The following is a 17257-nucleotide window of genomic DNA, read 5'->3' as shown; positions in this document are numbered from 1 at the left end:
TGCTCTTATACATATATATATATATATATATATATATATATATATATATATATATATATATATATATATATATATATATTATTAACTTATAATATTATAAAGTATAAGGGTTGAATTTTAACTTTTAAAATTCTAAGGGCTAACTTGGAATTAAAGTATTCATAAGTGAAAACTCTTCAAATTCTAAAACTTGAGGGCAAGTTTTGAAACTATTCAAAACTAATTAATTCCATAACTTATGTGTTTAAAGTAGTTTTAAATAAAGGACTCTTCAAGTTCCATAACTTGAGGACAAGTTATGGAAGACTTTAAACTAATAAAAGAATGTACATTTTTCTTTATTTTGTAACTTATTGAATTAATTAAGGTTACACATTTTATTACTTAATGAAGTTACTCTTGAACCTCCATAATTTGAAGACACGACTCTTCATTTTTTGAAACCATTGCCAACTTTTATGAGTTTTATGAAACATAAATGTGAATTTTCATATGACTTGAGGACAAGTTACAAACACACATTTTAGAATCAACTCTTAGATTAAAATGGATTGAAAACACATAATCAATTAACTTTTCTATTAATCTATGCAACTCACAAGAACAAGATAATTCAAATCAAACTTTTTCATGTAATTATCCTAATCACTAAACTAATACAAAACATGAATCTTCTGACAATTATCTTTGAAATTGGATTAGCATGAACATTACCACATCAAAAACAAGCTTATAAGTCCAAAAACAGCTTAGGGTAATGTTCCTATTCCATTTCTAGCCAAAAAAAAAACTCGAAAATATGTTGTCTGGGGCTCCTACTCATCGAGTGTATCAACCTACTCGACAAGTAGGATGAGTTTTGCCTTGTACTCGGCGAGTTCATCAGTGGACTCGGCGAGTCCAGTGCCTAGAAAGCCAGAAAATCGATTTTTTCAGCAATTTACATCAAGTATAATTGAAAACAAGCCTAGGCTTTGATACCACTGTTGGGTTTTGAGCATTCTAACACTCTTAAGTGTACATGCAACCCTAAATACCTTGGATCTATGTTTTCTCTATTATACATGCAAATATGATCTTTCCAAGGTATTCATCCTAACTAGCATAATAACATTGATTCAAATGAATATATCAAGTTAGAATTACATACCTCTTTGATGTAGATTGTCTTCATGAAGCTTGAATGCCTAGTGCCCCCAGTGTGACACCTCAAATGGTTCACACAACACCAAATACACATGGAATGACTTGAGAGAAATTCACACTTCATGAAAATCGGCTAGCCCTTCCTATCACTCATAGTGGCCGATTTTCTCCAAGAATAAGATCATTATATAGTTAGGGTTACACCATGTAAACCTTAATTTTCATGACCTTTCATTTCCATGATCCATGGGTACAAAAACACCATGGAGCATCTTATGGGTTTTAGCCCAACATGACAATCCATGGAGCATTAGCCCACTATATAAGTATGGATGATTTATACAATCAACCCATATATTTAATTAGTCTTCTTTTGATCTTTTAATTAATCCTAGATTAATTCTTGATCAATACTAATTAAATAATCTTATTAATATATTATAACTTATAATATATTAGCAAACCTTAAGTTTTATTTCTCTCATTATAGTCTATCCAAATGCATGATGCCATGCAACCCAAATGGACCATGTCGGGTCGAGTCAAGTCTCACCAATTATAGTTATGGACTTAGACATTAATCCAACACTTATAACTCTAGCAAAATTTCAAGATGTTGGAAGAAGAGAATAATCTTTGAGAGCGTTTGGAGAGGATTTGGAAGGATGTATGAGTGTGTGTGTTTGGTTCTCGCCCGAGAAGAAGAATAAGAGAGGGAAGAGAGAGTTGAGGTGACATTACATGGGTATATGAGATAGTTACCTTGTTGCATGGGGGATAATATGGAGGTGACACCTCCAAAGTCAACCCCCTCTTTCCATTTCATTTTTTGTTAAATGGTGTTGGGCCGAAATGGGCTAAAGAAAGAGGAAAGAAATCCATAGAAAAGAAAGAGGTAACTATCTTGGGCCCATTCTTGGTCTTGCTTGTATTTGTGAAGTCCATAGAAAAATTTTCGGCCCATTGGGCCTTTAGGGTAGTTCACGACCCAATTTTTGTATAAAAGAATGGGTTTATGACCCATTAGGGCTAATTAGATTTGTTATGGTCCAACAAGGCCCATTAAAGGTAAACTAATCCATTTTAGGCCCATTATGGCCAAAAATGTTAAGTTTCATGAAAGTGTGTCCAATTAGGGCCCATTTAAGGGTTATAAGCCCAAAGTAGTCAGATTGGAAGCTTATTGGTCCATTAGGCCCAATAAGGAAATCCTAATCCTCAATAGATTTAAACCAGGATTTTTTGAGTTTCCAATCTTTTGTTGACTATTAGAAGTGTTTGCATTGGGTGATTGATGAAACTTTGGTGTTATTGAGTAAATATCATGCATACTTTCATGTTTTAGTCACAAATATTATCATTGTTAATGTTTATAAAAGCATTGGAATTCCTAATTGTGACAGTTTGTAGTTATGATTCCATATATTTCGGGACACTCTGAAATTTTGATGATGATTTGTATTTGACATGTGTGATTTTCTTGAAATGTTTTTTATGAACAATATTTTTATATGAATTTAGAAATAAAAAACTTGGTTTGGAAATTTGGATGTTACAAATATTTTACAAGAAAATTTTTATGGGCCTCATTTTGATTTTGGCACAAGGCCTTCAAAATATTAAGGTACGTGCCAAAGATTAATGTTAGGAAGAAGAAATGAGGTGAACTGATATGAAAGGATTGGATTGATGATCCACTTTTGGAGAGTTTCACTTAACCCTTTTATATTGTTTTGACTTTGATTGGGATTGTTTTGTTTTTGCTTTGATTGTTTTTTCTTTAGCATTCTTATTAGTTTTTTCTATAAAGTTTTACCAGCCGTTAAAAAAAAGATTATTATCTACTTAAATGAGATAAGATATATCATGGGAATCAAATTCACCTAATCACCTTAATGAATACAAAAAATGTGAGATGCGTTGTATCCAAACTCGATATAACGAGCCTTCTATTAATAGTAGGAGAATTTCAACTACTTGATCGTCATAGCTACCGCATATATGACTTTAAGAATCACACCATCTCCGAGGACGTTGATATCAAGGAAGGGGTCGACCGCCTATGACTTACAACCATGATATGATAACAAATTATTTATATAATAAACATATATCACATTAAAATTAGCAATATTTTACAATCTCATACAACTTATATTTGAAAAAAAAAAAAAAAAAAGTTAAATTATTAAAATTTAACAATGTATTTTTAGCAAATAGCAATCATTTTGCTATCGCTAGTTTAAGTTCATACCCTACACCGGTCCACTCCATGTTAAATGCCACAATTACTAAAGTCCAACCACACAAAATAAAACATGCCCCACAACACACACAAGTTCACTAACAAAAACCATCATTTTCCTTTCTTTCTCAATTCATCTATTTCTACTACATACAAAAGGCGGTGGGATTTATATGGTTTACACAGAGATCTCGCCGGAGATTCTGACAAGATGAAGGAAATGAGCTATGACATGAACAATTCCTCAAGTCCGGTGAAGCACAAGCAAATGAAGATGTTTGTTAAGATCGTTGTTGGTTTGATTCTGATGGGTTTTGCTTATCGACTCTATTTCTCAACTTATGTTCAGATTCCACATGTGATTGTGGTTTTTGGCGATGGATACAGATCGAAGTCAACGCCGTCGGTGGTGGAGTCCAATTTCACACTTTCCGGTCAAGTTCCGGTCAATGATACTAGTACGTGTCTAGTTCCCTTGCTTTACACGCATGAATATCATAATTTTTTAATTTTAGTTTGCAAATAAAAATATTGTTTTTTTTTCTCCTTAAAGTGCTAAAAATAACTATAATTTGTAAGAGATGGCAAATGCTCATGTTTAATATCTGGTTACAATGATTTTCATTAAAACTAATAATTTTTAAACGCGTGCTACTTGGGTATGTGGGGCTGCATCTTCTTCGTTGTTTAAAAATAGCACATTATAAACTGAAATTACAAAATATATTTTTTGTAAATCAAATGATTCAGTGAAAGTGTAAAACATATGTATTTGAGGGACTATTAGGATGTGCTTTGTAAATCAAATAATTAATGTTGTAGATAATTAGTTGATTATTCTAAAGGTATCTTCATTCTTCAATTTCACTTTATAAATAAAGGTTAAAATATAGTAATTGTTCTCCAATTGATATTTTCCCACTCTATTGTTATAAATGATATTACTTCAAATCTAAAACAATACTATTCATTTACACTAAATAGTTGTATTAGTTTACAATAAAGTAATTAGAATGTAGGTTTCACTTGTAACATTTGACTCTTCAAGTCTTCAAGTTTGAAATGTGTATATATCTAGTTTATTTAACTTGTTTTTTGTTATTTAGTTTATATATTTTGAAGTAATTTTAGTTATATTATATATGATGATAATTGTATCAAATGCATTTAAAAATTTAATACTTTTTAATAAATATCACATGATGATACACTTAATAGATAGAGCTTCATATTAACAAAAATATTTTTGACAAATTTGTAAAAACATTGTAAATTGAAGGGTATTTATGAAAATCTAAAATAGATGGAGAAAAATAATACACTTGGAATATTTGTCTAGGTTCACAAAAGTGCGATATTTTCACCGGCAAATGGGTTGAAGATCTGACTGGCCCACGATACACCAACAATAGCTGCAGCACAATCGAACATCATCAAAATTGTATGAAAAACGGCCGCCCAGATATGGATTACATCTACTGGAGGTGGAAGCCACGTAATTGCAATTTACCAATTTTCGACCCAAAAATATTTCTTAATTTCATGAGAGAAAAATCAATGGCATTCATCGGTGATTCAATCTCCCGCAACCATGTGCAATCGCTTCTATGTATTCTTTCTCAGGTATAACATGACTGACTTTGTTTAAAACTGATAGGTAAAATAATTGAATGAGTAATAATGTATGTCTACAGTTGTAGAGTTAAATAATGACGATTTTACTCTAAAATGAACTTATAATATAAATTTATTTTAATAACTAAATTGAGGATAAGTTAGAAGAAGAAAAAAAAAAGACAAAATATGTAAATGGTTAACCAATCAAGTTATTCTATCAACATTAAGCAAAAATAAATGAACATGTATAGTTGTCTAGATGAAGATGAAGCGTTTGACACATTAAACTCATTAACTAAAAAAGAAAAAACATGAATAAATATTGATGTCAATAGAGCAAAAATTATAATTTTGCAGGTAGAAAAGCCAGTGGAGGTGTACCATGATGAGGAATACCGAACACGCAGATGGTTTTTCGAATCACATAAGTTTACACTTTCGGTGATTTGGTCGCCTTTTTTAATCGAATCCAAAATCTTCGAGGACAATGACGGGCATGCCTCAAGTGCTGTACAAGCCCGACTCGACGAGCCGGACCCTAAATGGGCCAATGAGTTTCATAATTTCGACTATATCGAGATCGGTGCAGGGAAATGGTTTTTGAAGACGACATTCTACTTTGAGAACAACGAGATTATCGGTTGTCATAATTGTAAAAAAGAGAATGTACCCGAGCTAGGGTTTTATTACGCGTATCGTAAAGCTTTACAGACCACTCTCGATTTTATTACAAAATCGGATCATAAAGTTTACACATTGTTTCGGACCACCACACCGGATCATTTTGAGAATGGGGAGTGGAACACTGGCGGGTATTGTAACAGGACGGGCCCATTTAAAGAAGGTGATATAGAATTGAGAGATATTGATATGGTAATGAGAGGGATTGAATTGGAAGAATTTGAGAAGGCAGTTCGGGTTATGGACGGGTCAAGAGATGGGTCGATGTTGAAGCTTTTTGATACGACCCGTTTATCTTTGCTGAGGCCCGATGGGCACCCGGGTCCTTACCGGGCTTTCCATCCGGATACAAATGGTGAAGTTCAAAATGATTGTTTGCATTGGTGCTTGCCCGGCCCAATTGACTCATGGAATGATTTACTTATGAACATGTTGCTTAGAGGTTAGAGACAATAGCGAGGTCTAATCCATGGTTTTGATTTGGATAAAACCAGAATGTCTTCGTTGTTGAAGATGAAGGTATATAACGTTTATATAGTAGTTGACTATGGTTTCCTATGTTCGTTTGTTGGTGAGGTTATAAATTTATAATACAAGCGGGGCTACTTATGCTAGATTTCAAATTAGTTTATTTAATTCGAGTTCACATCATCAATAAACGTTACAACTTACAATACGTGTGAAGATCATTTACCAAATGCATGATGCGTAATGATCAGATTTTATGTATTAATAAATGTTTCTTTCCTACGATTTTCTTAAACAATAATGGAATTTATCAAAAAAAAAAAAAAAAAAAGTACGAAGGATATCATAACTATTCATAAGAAAGTTGTCACGATAAAATCATGTTATCAGATCATTACTATTTTTTTAAATTCAAATATTTTATCTTGTACTAACTAAGTGAAACAAATATGAACTCTAGAAAAACTCATTTTGAATCATTTATTGTTAAATGATATTTTGAAGATGTAGTTTTTCATGGTTTAAACTATTTATTGTTAAATTAATAGTTAACTAATTGATAAAAATGTATTTTTATGTTTTAAGTTATTCAATCTAATAATCACAATCTTGCAAAGCATAAAACAAACAATTTTACATAAAATCTAAAAATTCCCGATCTTCACAACCTTAATTTCTAAGATAAAGACAATGTTAGAGCTATGATTATATGTTAAGACAATAGTAAAGTTGTTTCATATGATGCTTTGCAACTTTGGGTGTAAAATTCTATAGACATGGAATTTGAAAGATTCCAGCAAAACTAAATTCCATCCATTTAGCATCATGGAATGGAATCTTGATTCCATTTCCATTGGATAACATCAGAAATCAGAATAAGTGAAACCAAACATACCCTAATACTTTGATTATGAAATGGGAAAGCAAAAAATGAAATTAAGCATGCATGAATTCATTCATATATGCAGCCCACAAAGAGTTATCAAAATTTATTCATGAAAAAGAGTCGGTTTTTGAAAACACATGTGCAAATTAAGAACCGAAGTAAACATTGAACAAGAGGAAACATAGCATCATTTTAATGGATGTGAATTCACCTCTCAACATCTTCTTCTACTTGCCTTGCTTCTTTTCTGGTGGCTTAGCAAAGGGATCCTACATATGCAGAAAATATAGAAAGTGTAAGAAATGGGTATACATCAGCAATAATCTGTTTAAAACATTAAATGCGTATCCCAACACCCCCTTCTACATTGAGAAATTGGTTCTTCCATTTAAACCTAGAACTTCCCAATGCAAATTCATACGGACATGTTAAAAATCGAATCTTGGAAGTTGCTAATTAATTCATTTCGGATCCAAAACCTAAGGTGAAGGAGAGTATAATCATGGATTTCCATCATAAAGAAAAGTTTACAATCACAATGTCTCTGAACCGGTCGGCATCAAAAAACCTAGGTTTAAGGTAAAACGAATCAACAACATTTCTTATCGAGATTTCAAATTGAAATCAAGTAAAATCCGAACAGAGTAACGTGATTCAGATACCACAAATTTTGAGAAATCAACGACATGCGATAATTGGTATAAAAATCAAGGGTTTGAAGTAGTCATTTGATAGGAGAAGAGATTTACGATTACTTACTTGTTTGAAGATAAAATTTAGGGCAAGAGCAGCGCCTGCAACGCCGCCAACCAAAACAGCTGGACCCGTTATCAAACTCCATTTCCTGTAAATCATTCTTCTTCCTTTTCCTCTTTCTTCCTCCTCTTCGTCTTACTCAAACAAACAAAGGATCCTGATGTTCCCAATTTCCGATCACTGCGTATTTGTCCGAAGGTGGGCTTAAGCATAAATTGACAAAATAAACGGAGTCCGATCAGATGGGCTTTTGGCGATTTACAATCTGGCCCAAATCGGTTGGAGGAGTCGAGCATATTAAAGGGGTGTTTGAATAAAGAAAAAATAGGTTGTTTATTGTTTATTGTTTAATCCTATAGCAATAAGCAAATTTAAGTGTTTGGATAGGAGTCTTTAAAAATCAGCTTATTGCGGTATGAATAAACTAAATAAATTGATTTTAATAAGCAAGAGCGGAAATGCTTATTGTTTATTGTTTATTGTTTATTGTAATTTTACTCATATAAGTTGCTTTGTTTGTCAAACACTTAAGATGCTTATTGTTTATTGTTTATTCTCACCGCAATAAGTTAATCCAAACACATTTTAAAAAAATGTTTATTCCCACCGCAATAAGCAATAAGCTAATAACTAAAAACTATTTATCCAAACACCCTCTAAATACTTATTTGTATTCTTTTTATGGATAATCATAAAAATGATAAAATTGTTGGTTTGTGGAACACAGGTAAATGAGTAAATGACCACGACACCGCTTCGGATTTTAGACATATATATACATTGTGGTAGGTGATAATATGATATTTCAATTTCCAATTTTTTTTTAGAAAAAATGATTAATATTAAAAACCCCACAACTAATAATTTGGTTCTCTGAAAGTTGTGATTTACTATCAAAATGAAGTATTTCGATGGTACAGATCGAACATTCAATTGGATGAAACTCAGAGATTACGGAATCAGAGAATGTATCTGAAAATGTTCTTAAAAGAGTGTATCAGAAAATGATCAAAAAAATGCTATATGATTCTTTGTGACATCCCCAATTTCACGGCCAGAAAAGACCGATTTTTTTATGCTTTGTTTTATAAATCAGAGTATTCGTTTAAAGAAAACGGTTGCGGAATTTGTTCCCAAAGCAAGATATGATAATAACTTATCAAAACATTTCTCAAAGAAAATGTATTTTCATTTAATAATAAAACATTGGGATGTCATGTTCCGATACAGACATATAAGCATAAACAGAACTTACATTTAATTACATTAATGATTTATATCTCCTTTAAATCTCTCTGTGAAATATGTCTTCGTATCGATACCTCTGATACAAAGAAGACTGACTGGGTCAGGCTTGGGAGCCTGGTGAGCATATAGGGTTTTCATCCCACAATGTTATATCATATATTTATAAATATAGAACATTCAAACTTGTACATTTTCACCATATAAAGGCAACTCTTATCCCACCCCATCGATCCTCACAACAACACGATCTAAACTCTCGTATCTAAAATTTTCCTCTTTACCTGATCCCTACTCACGGATCTAAAACTAACCTTTTCACACGATCCATACTCACGGATCTAAAACTAACCTTTTCCACTTATCCATACTCACGGATCTAAAGCTACCTTTTCACCTAATCCATACTCACGGATCTAAAACTAACCTCATGATCTGATCCATACTCCCGAATCAATAATTGTACCCATTCCATACTCCCGGAATAGGGACAGTTAACTATACCCTAATCCTGATTTGATCTATACTCCCGGATGTATAACTGTGCCCAATCCATACTCCCGGACTAGGGACAATTAACGTAATCTTAAATCATATATGATCCATACTCCCGGATCTATAATTGTGCCCAATCCATACTCCCGGACTACGAACAATTAACTTAGTCTTAATCCATAATCCCCGGACTAATAGCAAGTTTATCTCTTTACTTGATCCATACTCTCGGATCTAAAACTAACCTCTTGGTCTAATCCATACTCACGGATCTAAAACTAGCCTCTTGATCTGATTCCTACTCACGGATCTAAACTAATCTCTTGATCTGATCCATACTCACGGATCTCATCTACCCATGTCCTACCCAACATATTTGTAGTTACAAAATACATATACAGTTTAACTCATTAAAACCTATATAGTTTATCCAGTCCACCAACATCTCAAATAAACAACAATATATAAACACATAGCATGTATTTCATAGCAAAAACTTAATATTTATGTGTTAGAAGAAAGTGACCACACACTCACTCATATAAACATCTTTATATTATACACATAGCACATATTTCATAGCAAATACTTAATATTTATGTGTTAGAAGAAAGTGACCACACACGCACTCATATAAACATCTTTATATTATACACATAGCACGTATTTCATAGCAAATACTTAATATTTATGTGTTAGAAGAAAGTGACCACATACTCACTTGATTAGAAGATGATCGGACAACACTACGACTTGTAGAAGTAGTATTCTTCGGTGAAACCGGGATCACTTCACACACCGGGTTTCTCGCGGGCAGAGCTTCGACTTGGAAACTCTTTTCTTCTTGGGATCTTCAGGCTTCGGGACTTGCTTCGGGTCTCTGGGTGATACCGGGGCTTCGGGGAGTTAAAATTCCACGTAAAACGATGTAATATGGGAGAGAGATGAGAGAATGAGAAACCAAAATCAGCTGACCCTTCAAATCTATTTATAGGGCAAAATCTGCCATTGCCACGTCGTGGCACCTTTTTCCACGTCGTGGGCTTGGTTGTCACTGCATGCGTCATCTCAAGTTGCATCTGGGGGACTCCCGGAGGTGTCAAAAGACTTACCATGTCGTGGCACTGCTTGCCACGCCGTGGTATCTAACAGTTTTGGGGTTTCGTGCCCCGAACTTCAAAAATTCATAACTTTCGCATACGAACTCCATTTTCGACGTTCTTTATATCGACGCGTAGGTGAGGTTATAATCTAAAACTCTCGTTTAGACTCCATTGGCTAATTTTGAATTTATTTTTAATATATTATAAATATATTACTTATATATTATCTTTAGTAGGCCAGGATAGGAAAACTCTGTTCGAAATTCATTACTCCTTCATCTGAACTCCGTTTTCGTCTGTCTTTTTATCATTGAACTACTATCGAAGATATCTTCGACTCTCGTTTAGATCACTAAGGATAGATATCTATCTACCTTAAATTCACTATTTACGTCGCGTTGGGTCGCCCTGGGTCGTGCCGGTTCTGTCGTGAAACTTCGACAGGTCATAACTTCTTCGTTATAACTCGGATTTTGGCATTCTTTATATGCACGGAAACCTTGTGACATATACTAAAACTTGGTTAAGATTTATTATTATAAATAATCTTCCATCAAAAATTCATTTTTGATGCTTATCATCTCTAAATTGACTAGCCCTGATCTACGGGCGTTACATTCTTGTCTGTCATAAAACCGTCAAACATGTCATAAAACGGATCTCAAGGAAAATGGTCAAAATGAGTCCATTTTATAAAAGTCGAATTTTTGATGCATTTTTTTTAATATAGCAACATAACCCAACCAGGGGCTATGCCCCTTGGACCCTACTCCCAGGGACGCTGCCCCGGGACCTCCGTTCGTTTAGGGCTTCGCCCCTTAATATAAGTATTTTGAATCTTGAAAACTTGAACATGTGTGCATGCCTACATAATCCTAACTTGTTCAATGTTTAACAAGATCACTTTTGGTCAACAAATTTAATCCTACTACACTTAAATAATGATGATATTAAATTACCAACAGTAAGGAGCTAGATGGGTAGAAAAAAACTAGGTTAAAGTACAATTTACAATCAAATAAAATGAGAACATCAATCATTCCATCTATTTTTACTGTTCTTCCCCCTGTGTTTATACCATGTATTTGAAATTACATCATCTGCCACAATAATAGGGGAATGTACCACCTTGATATAAACTTTCTCATCTCTCGTCTTCCATATCCGCCATATAAATCCATCAAAAATAACTAAGAGGATCTTATGTTTTTTTTGGGCAGTTACATCATCCTACATCAAAGTTGATAAACTCAACCACATTTGTGAATTGCCTCTAAGGGATCCCGCACCATTTCAGGATCCAATCCAATGTCATTTAGACAAACGCACACCTTATAAGTACATGATCCACCAACTCTTTGTTAATATTGTAAAAACAACAATTAGTCGAAGTGATGTGAACACTCCTTTTTATCAAAGTCTTTGAGACAAAAATTCTTCTAATCTTTGCACTCCGTATGAAACAAGACACTTTTAATGGGACTACTTTTGACCAGGCAATTGGTTCGCCACCTATCAATGTGATTTGTACAACAACTGCTCGTTGTATAATATCCATGGTGAACTCGCTATCCAGACTATGGTTGTATATGAATTTATCATAACCCTGCAAGAAATTATAATAATGAATAATTGAGTTCGATGCAATCGAATCCAGTTGGGCCGATGGGGGTTGGGTTGAGCTCTACATGCCCATAAGAATACTGAATTTGAGCACCTTTTAGATATAAGACATAATTTAGTCGTCTCGAGAGAATACACCTCGGGGTATTGATCTCGTAGTGTATTTGAGCCCAACTATTTTTCTTTCCTAAGTAATGTGTTATTATCAGAAAGTACATGATGGGAAAATATATCATCATGGTATATTCTAAGGCTACGTAGGTCGACTATGACCTTGTTGATATTCTACCAAACTCCGAGTTATGTTTTTTAATGAGATATCCCCACAATTTCCTTCTAAGATTATGTAGTCCATATATAACCTTACACCACTGTAACACCATGAATCAGAAAGACTAAGAAAGGAAAGGAAAACCCTAAGTCAAGGGGTGAACTCGTCGAGTCCATAGGTGAACTCGACAAGTCCGAGCGGGATCCGGGTCGAAGAGTAAGTGACCGACTCGACGAGTCGACAAGAGGACTCGGCGAGTCCGGTCTGAAGAGGAAAACCCTAAATTCGGGACTTTATGCACTATATAAACATCTCATTCTCTCCCTTAGGGTTCCCTATAGCCTCTCTTATCCGGAACACGAAACCCTAAGCCTCCATTTTAGCACATTCAAGCTTTCTTGCCATTTTGGGTGATTTAAAGGAAGAAGGAGGAAGGTAACCTTTGGTGATTCAAGTATTGGCTTTAGATCCAGAATTGGTGGGGATTTTCAGAGCATTAGGGGGTAAGAAGTCGCTACCTTCACTCTTTTTCTTAAAGTGTTACCTTTGTTATGAGATTTGGGGCTTTTATGTCATGATTAAGAGCCATTTCAAGTTAGAGGTCCAGATCTGAAGTTGCTACTTCAGATCTAGGTGTGTTTCGGCCTAGAGAACCATAGAGTATCAGTCTTGGGGGTGTTGGTGAAGCATGCTTGTCTAGAACCCTATCCCTAGAGTGTTCTGGGCTTTTAGCTTCTTGGTTTCACATAAAGTTTGCAACTTTATGTGGGGGATAGACTGTAGAAGAGTGGATCTATGGTTTGGAGTCCCTGCATGGCTCGAAAGCCATTGTATGGATTAAGAACTGAAGCTACTTGTCGAGTCACATCGGTGGACTCGGCGAGTTGGATGAAGATGGGCAGGAACTCGACGAGTTGGAAGAACAACTCGGCGAGTTGGATCGCAGAGCCTCAATCTCTTCTGGTTAAGGATTAGATCGGTGAGTTGAGTGGAGACTTAGTGAGTTGGGCAGGATAGGACTCAGGGATCATTGAATTCGACGAGTCTTGGGGTGACTCGGCGAGTAGAGTCGTTTTATGGGAGTTTATGAATTCATGTACTCGACGAGTCTTGGGGTGACTCGGCGAGTAGAGTCAGTCAAGAGGGTTGACTTTGACCAGGACATTGACTTTAGCAAGAGTGGGACTTAGACAGCTTCTAAGAGTTCTGTTTGGATCTAAGTCTTATGTATATTGATATTGGTAGCTCGGGGAGCTAGTGGAGCAACGGTTCAGAGAATTTTCTGTTAGTAGCCAGAGGGTTATCAGCAAGTTCAGCAGTGTAGGTGAGTTTCCCTTTGTGTGAATGGGTCTAAGGCCACAATGCCGGCCCATGTAGATATGAGTAGGAAGACCCAGGGGTTAGCCCTAGGCACTGTATGCCAATATGATATTTAGGACCAAGATCCATTGATAGCGGGCAGGTGCCCAAGGAGTGGTTTGCATGATAGGGTATACTTGTTGTATGTGTGATACTTGTATGTACCTGGTAAGGAGGTGAGTGTGGGTGAGGTCCCGTATCTCACCAATAGCAAAGTGTGGATGGTGTTCCACATCTCATTAGCAGCAGAACAGGGGCGAGGACCAAGTTAGGGAAAGAGTGAGTGTGGGTTGGGCCCATATCTCCCTATCAGTAGGAGCGTGGATGGGGTTCCATGACTCATCAGTAGCAGGACAAGGGCGAGGCCTTAGGACAGGATCCATTAGTATATCTTTAGCTTATGTGTTGTGATATGTTTATGTGTTGTTATATGTTTAATCATTAAGACTTATCATAAAACACAATAAAAGGTACTCTCCCTTCTTCTTAGAATAAAGAAACTTTTATCTTTCTGCCTACTTGATTCTTCTTAGTTGTTCTGCAATTGATTGAAACTCTTTCAATCAACTCAAAATTATACTTAATCTTATAAGTATAACCATATTAACTAAACTTTAGTAAATCATGACGAATATCTTTGTCACTCTTGTGGTAGACTTGATCAACGTACCACCTAGTGTACTCGATCTCCTAGTCCTTCAATTGACACTTTGTCAAAGAATTAGTCTAAATTTCCCAAATGTGAAGGTTTTTCATTCATCATACAATACACGTTGCATGATTCCAAGTTTCTATCCACTTGAAACTTGGGTGATGAGAAACTCTCACTATTTGGTAAACTCTCGACACTTCCACAAATAACCTAATTAAGAATCAAATCCATTATTGCTAATAATAGAAACCTTCAAACATCAACTTTTCATACACGCCATTGCAAGGATAAATAAATAATATAAAATAAAATTTATTTTATTGCGGAAAAATTTGTCCTTACAATGCAATTCAACTGAAAAACTATGTTATTGCATATTTCTTAGCAATCTAATCTAACTCCAAGTAGTAGCTCAAGAGTCTAATCTTCAAGCAATGCGATCGAAATCCATTTCTTCACTATTAGATTCAACTCACTTCTTCCCTTAAGCTTCTTCTCTTTTCTTCGATCCTACAAAACATCAAAATGTAATCTTATCACATCATGTATTAAGAATCTAGAATAAGAACTTAAAAGAGTTAGTTAATTGATTTTACCTGATGTAGAGTCATACGTCTTGACTCTCCCATCTCTTAGATCTCTCAAGTAAATAGGGCAGCTTCGTCTCCAATGCCCCTTATTTTGGCAATAAAAGCAAACGGAATCTTTTGGATTAGTACATGGAACTATCTCAGAGTTTACCTTTTCTAGATTTCCAATGTCACCATTTTCAATGTCCATTGTAGTTTGGGAGTTTGATTCACCAGACAAATTTGCTTGACCAGCACGCCAAATCATTGTTGATTGAGTAACTATAAGCAAATATGTGAGATCAATGAGGGTCACGTCATGATCCATCATATAGTACTCTCTAACGAACTCACTATATGATTCAGGAAGCGACTAAAGAACCCAATCAACAGCCAACTCACCTGAAATCTCGACACCCAACATCCTTAACCTATCAATGTGTGACTTCATCTTTAAGACGTGCGCACACACAAGTTTCCCATCTTCGTGTTTACTTGCCAAAAGGGCTTGAGTGATCTTGAACTTTTCAAGCCTTCATACTTGTGGGTTAGGGAGAATAATTGGAGGAGGTGGAGAAAGTGAAGCATGATCTCGTGTTCCTCGATCCAATCGTGGAATATCATTTTCATGTGGAACGCTTGCTCCACGGGATTTGGGAAGACCATAGTTGTCATACTTTGACATCTACAAAATGGGAGGAAAAATTCAAGTTAGTTGATTGATTGAGTCCTTAATAAATCACCCAAATGAGATATTAAGGCTAGGACCCAACCTAATATTCCACAACTTGGGAGAGGGTTGCCGTAACCCAAATTGCAGAACATTTGAAGGTAAGTGAATGACGATTCACTAATTTTTCCACCATTAAAACGAAAAAAAAGATTAGGTTTTAAATGTATTGAAAAATTCCTAGATCCTTTGAGATTCATTGAACTTTTCAATGGTATGTTTAAATCTCGATATGCCCCTCGATTTGTGACTGGGATGCCGAGGATCACAAAACAGGGTGTGAATAACCATGCAAACTTACATGGTGCCCCCAATGTTACAGTCACCTATTCGATGTGCCGGTTAACCACACACACACCACCAAACTATGACAAACATTAAGTCGCCCTTTGTTACATTTGCTTAGAACCATTTAGTGTGCCGGTTAACCACACACGCTCCATTACGTCTTTGCAAGGGCACAAAGTGTAATTTCATGGAATTGCATCAATTCACATTTGCCTCAAGTAACTAAGATTGGGAATTTTGTAAAAAAAACATTTAGTTACTTTATACTTCATTATACTTTTAATGGAAATGGTTTGCTCTATCCTACCCGTTCGGCTAACGACCCTCCACCAATCAAGGAAGCAGTGGGTGAGAGTGGGCACCCATTAAACGACCATTTTATAGGCCATAACCTTATACCCCCTTATAGATCGGCTTCGTGAATAAGGCCTACTAACGGTAAGACTAGCAGTTTAAGTTATACATATATAATAATAGACTTTTAATGTTATATATAGTATAAGGGTGTATTTTACGCTTTTAAAATACTAGGTGGATTAATTTATTAAATTACACTTTTAATTTGATTAAATATAAATCATATGATTACGAATTTATTAACTCTCTTTAATTATACTTTTAATTAACTTAACAAAACCATAAGGGAGTAATTTAATTTTTCAAAATTAGGGGTTTTAGTAGACTTTCAAAATTAAACCTTTTAATGAAACAATTTAAATTCCAAAACTTGAGGGCAAGTTTTGAAACTTTTCAAAACAAATTAGGTTTTAATTTTATTCAAAATTTTCGAAAATCCAAGCCTTAAATTTTAAAATTTTAAATATTAAAACATTGATTTAATAATTATTGAAAATTAAACAATTAATTTTAATTATTAAATCTTGTAGGATTATCTATTAAATTAAACAATTAATTTAATCTAATCCCATATCCCCTAAGATTTGAAAATTTATAGAATGGGATAATTCATAAGATCTTTAATTATCTATATAAGGAATCAAGGATAATAACAAGATATGACATTATCCAAATCCCTAAAATTTGGGAATCCTATCTAGAGACAAGGCAAATTTCGAAATTCTAGGGTTAGACAACCCTAAAATTGAAATCTTGGGGACAAAGA

General features: G+C 34.7%; 2 protein-coding genes across 2 annotated transcripts; one reads left to right on the top strand and one right to left on the bottom strand.

Moving 5' to 3' along the window:
* The first annotated feature begins 3468 nt into the window (after nt 1-3468).
* On the top strand, nt 3469-6303 carry LOC145037805 (protein trichome birefringence-like 24). Its single transcript, XM_078986530.1, has 3 exons — nt 3469-3849; nt 4731-5014; nt 5366-6303. Exons 1-3 carry the CDS (start codon nt 3603-3605, stop codon nt 6134-6136), a joined length of 1302 nt encoding a protein of 433 aa, XP_078842656.1. The 5' UTR covers nt 3469-3602; the 3' UTR covers nt 6137-6303.
* Nucleotides 6304-7270: 967 nt separating this feature from the next.
* Nucleotides 7271-8009, bottom strand: SDH8 (succinate dehydrogenase subunit). The gene is made up of 2 exons (XM_078984813.1): nt 7803-8009; nt 7271-7312 (listed from the first exon to the last, which is right to left on the bottom strand). Exons 1-2 carry the CDS (start codon nt 7896-7898, stop codon nt 7271-7273), a joined length of 138 nt encoding a protein of 45 aa, XP_078840939.1. The 5' UTR covers nt 7899-8009.
* Between the last annotated feature and the right edge of the window lie 9248 nt (nt 8010-17257).

Source organism: Lactuca saligna, chromosome 3 (genome assembly GCF_052625555.1).
Source record: "Lactuca saligna cultivar CGN05327 chromosome 3, ASM5262555v1, whole genome shotgun sequence".
Lineage (NCBI taxonomy): Eukaryota > Viridiplantae > Streptophyta > Magnoliopsida > Asterales > Asteraceae > Lactuca > Lactuca saligna.
Note: the sequence above shows the minus strand (reverse complement) of the source record. Positions and strands in the feature narration are given on the sequence as shown.

Bases quoted from the DNA above. Each gene is read 5' to 3' on its own strand.
- LOC145037805 (XM_078986530.1), top strand. From the start codon at position 3,603: ATGAAGGAAATGAGCTATGACATGAACAATTCCTCAAGTCCGGTGAAG. The intron at 3,850-4,730 runs GTACGTGTCTAG...ATATTTGTCTAG, and splicing joins AGTTCCGGTCAATGATACTA to GTTCACAAAAGTGCGATATT. The intron at 5,015-5,365 runs GTATAACATGAC...ATAATTTTGCAG, and splicing joins TTCTATGTATTCTTTCTCAG to GTAGAAAAGCCAGTGGAGGT.
- SDH8 (XM_078984813.1), bottom strand. From the start codon at position 7,898: ATGATTTACAGGAAATGGAGTTTGATAACGGGTCCAGCTGTTTTGGTT. The intron at 7,313-7,802 runs GTAAGTAATCGT...CTGCATATGTAG, and splicing joins TAAATTTTATCTTCAAACAA to GATCCCTTTGCTAAGCCACC.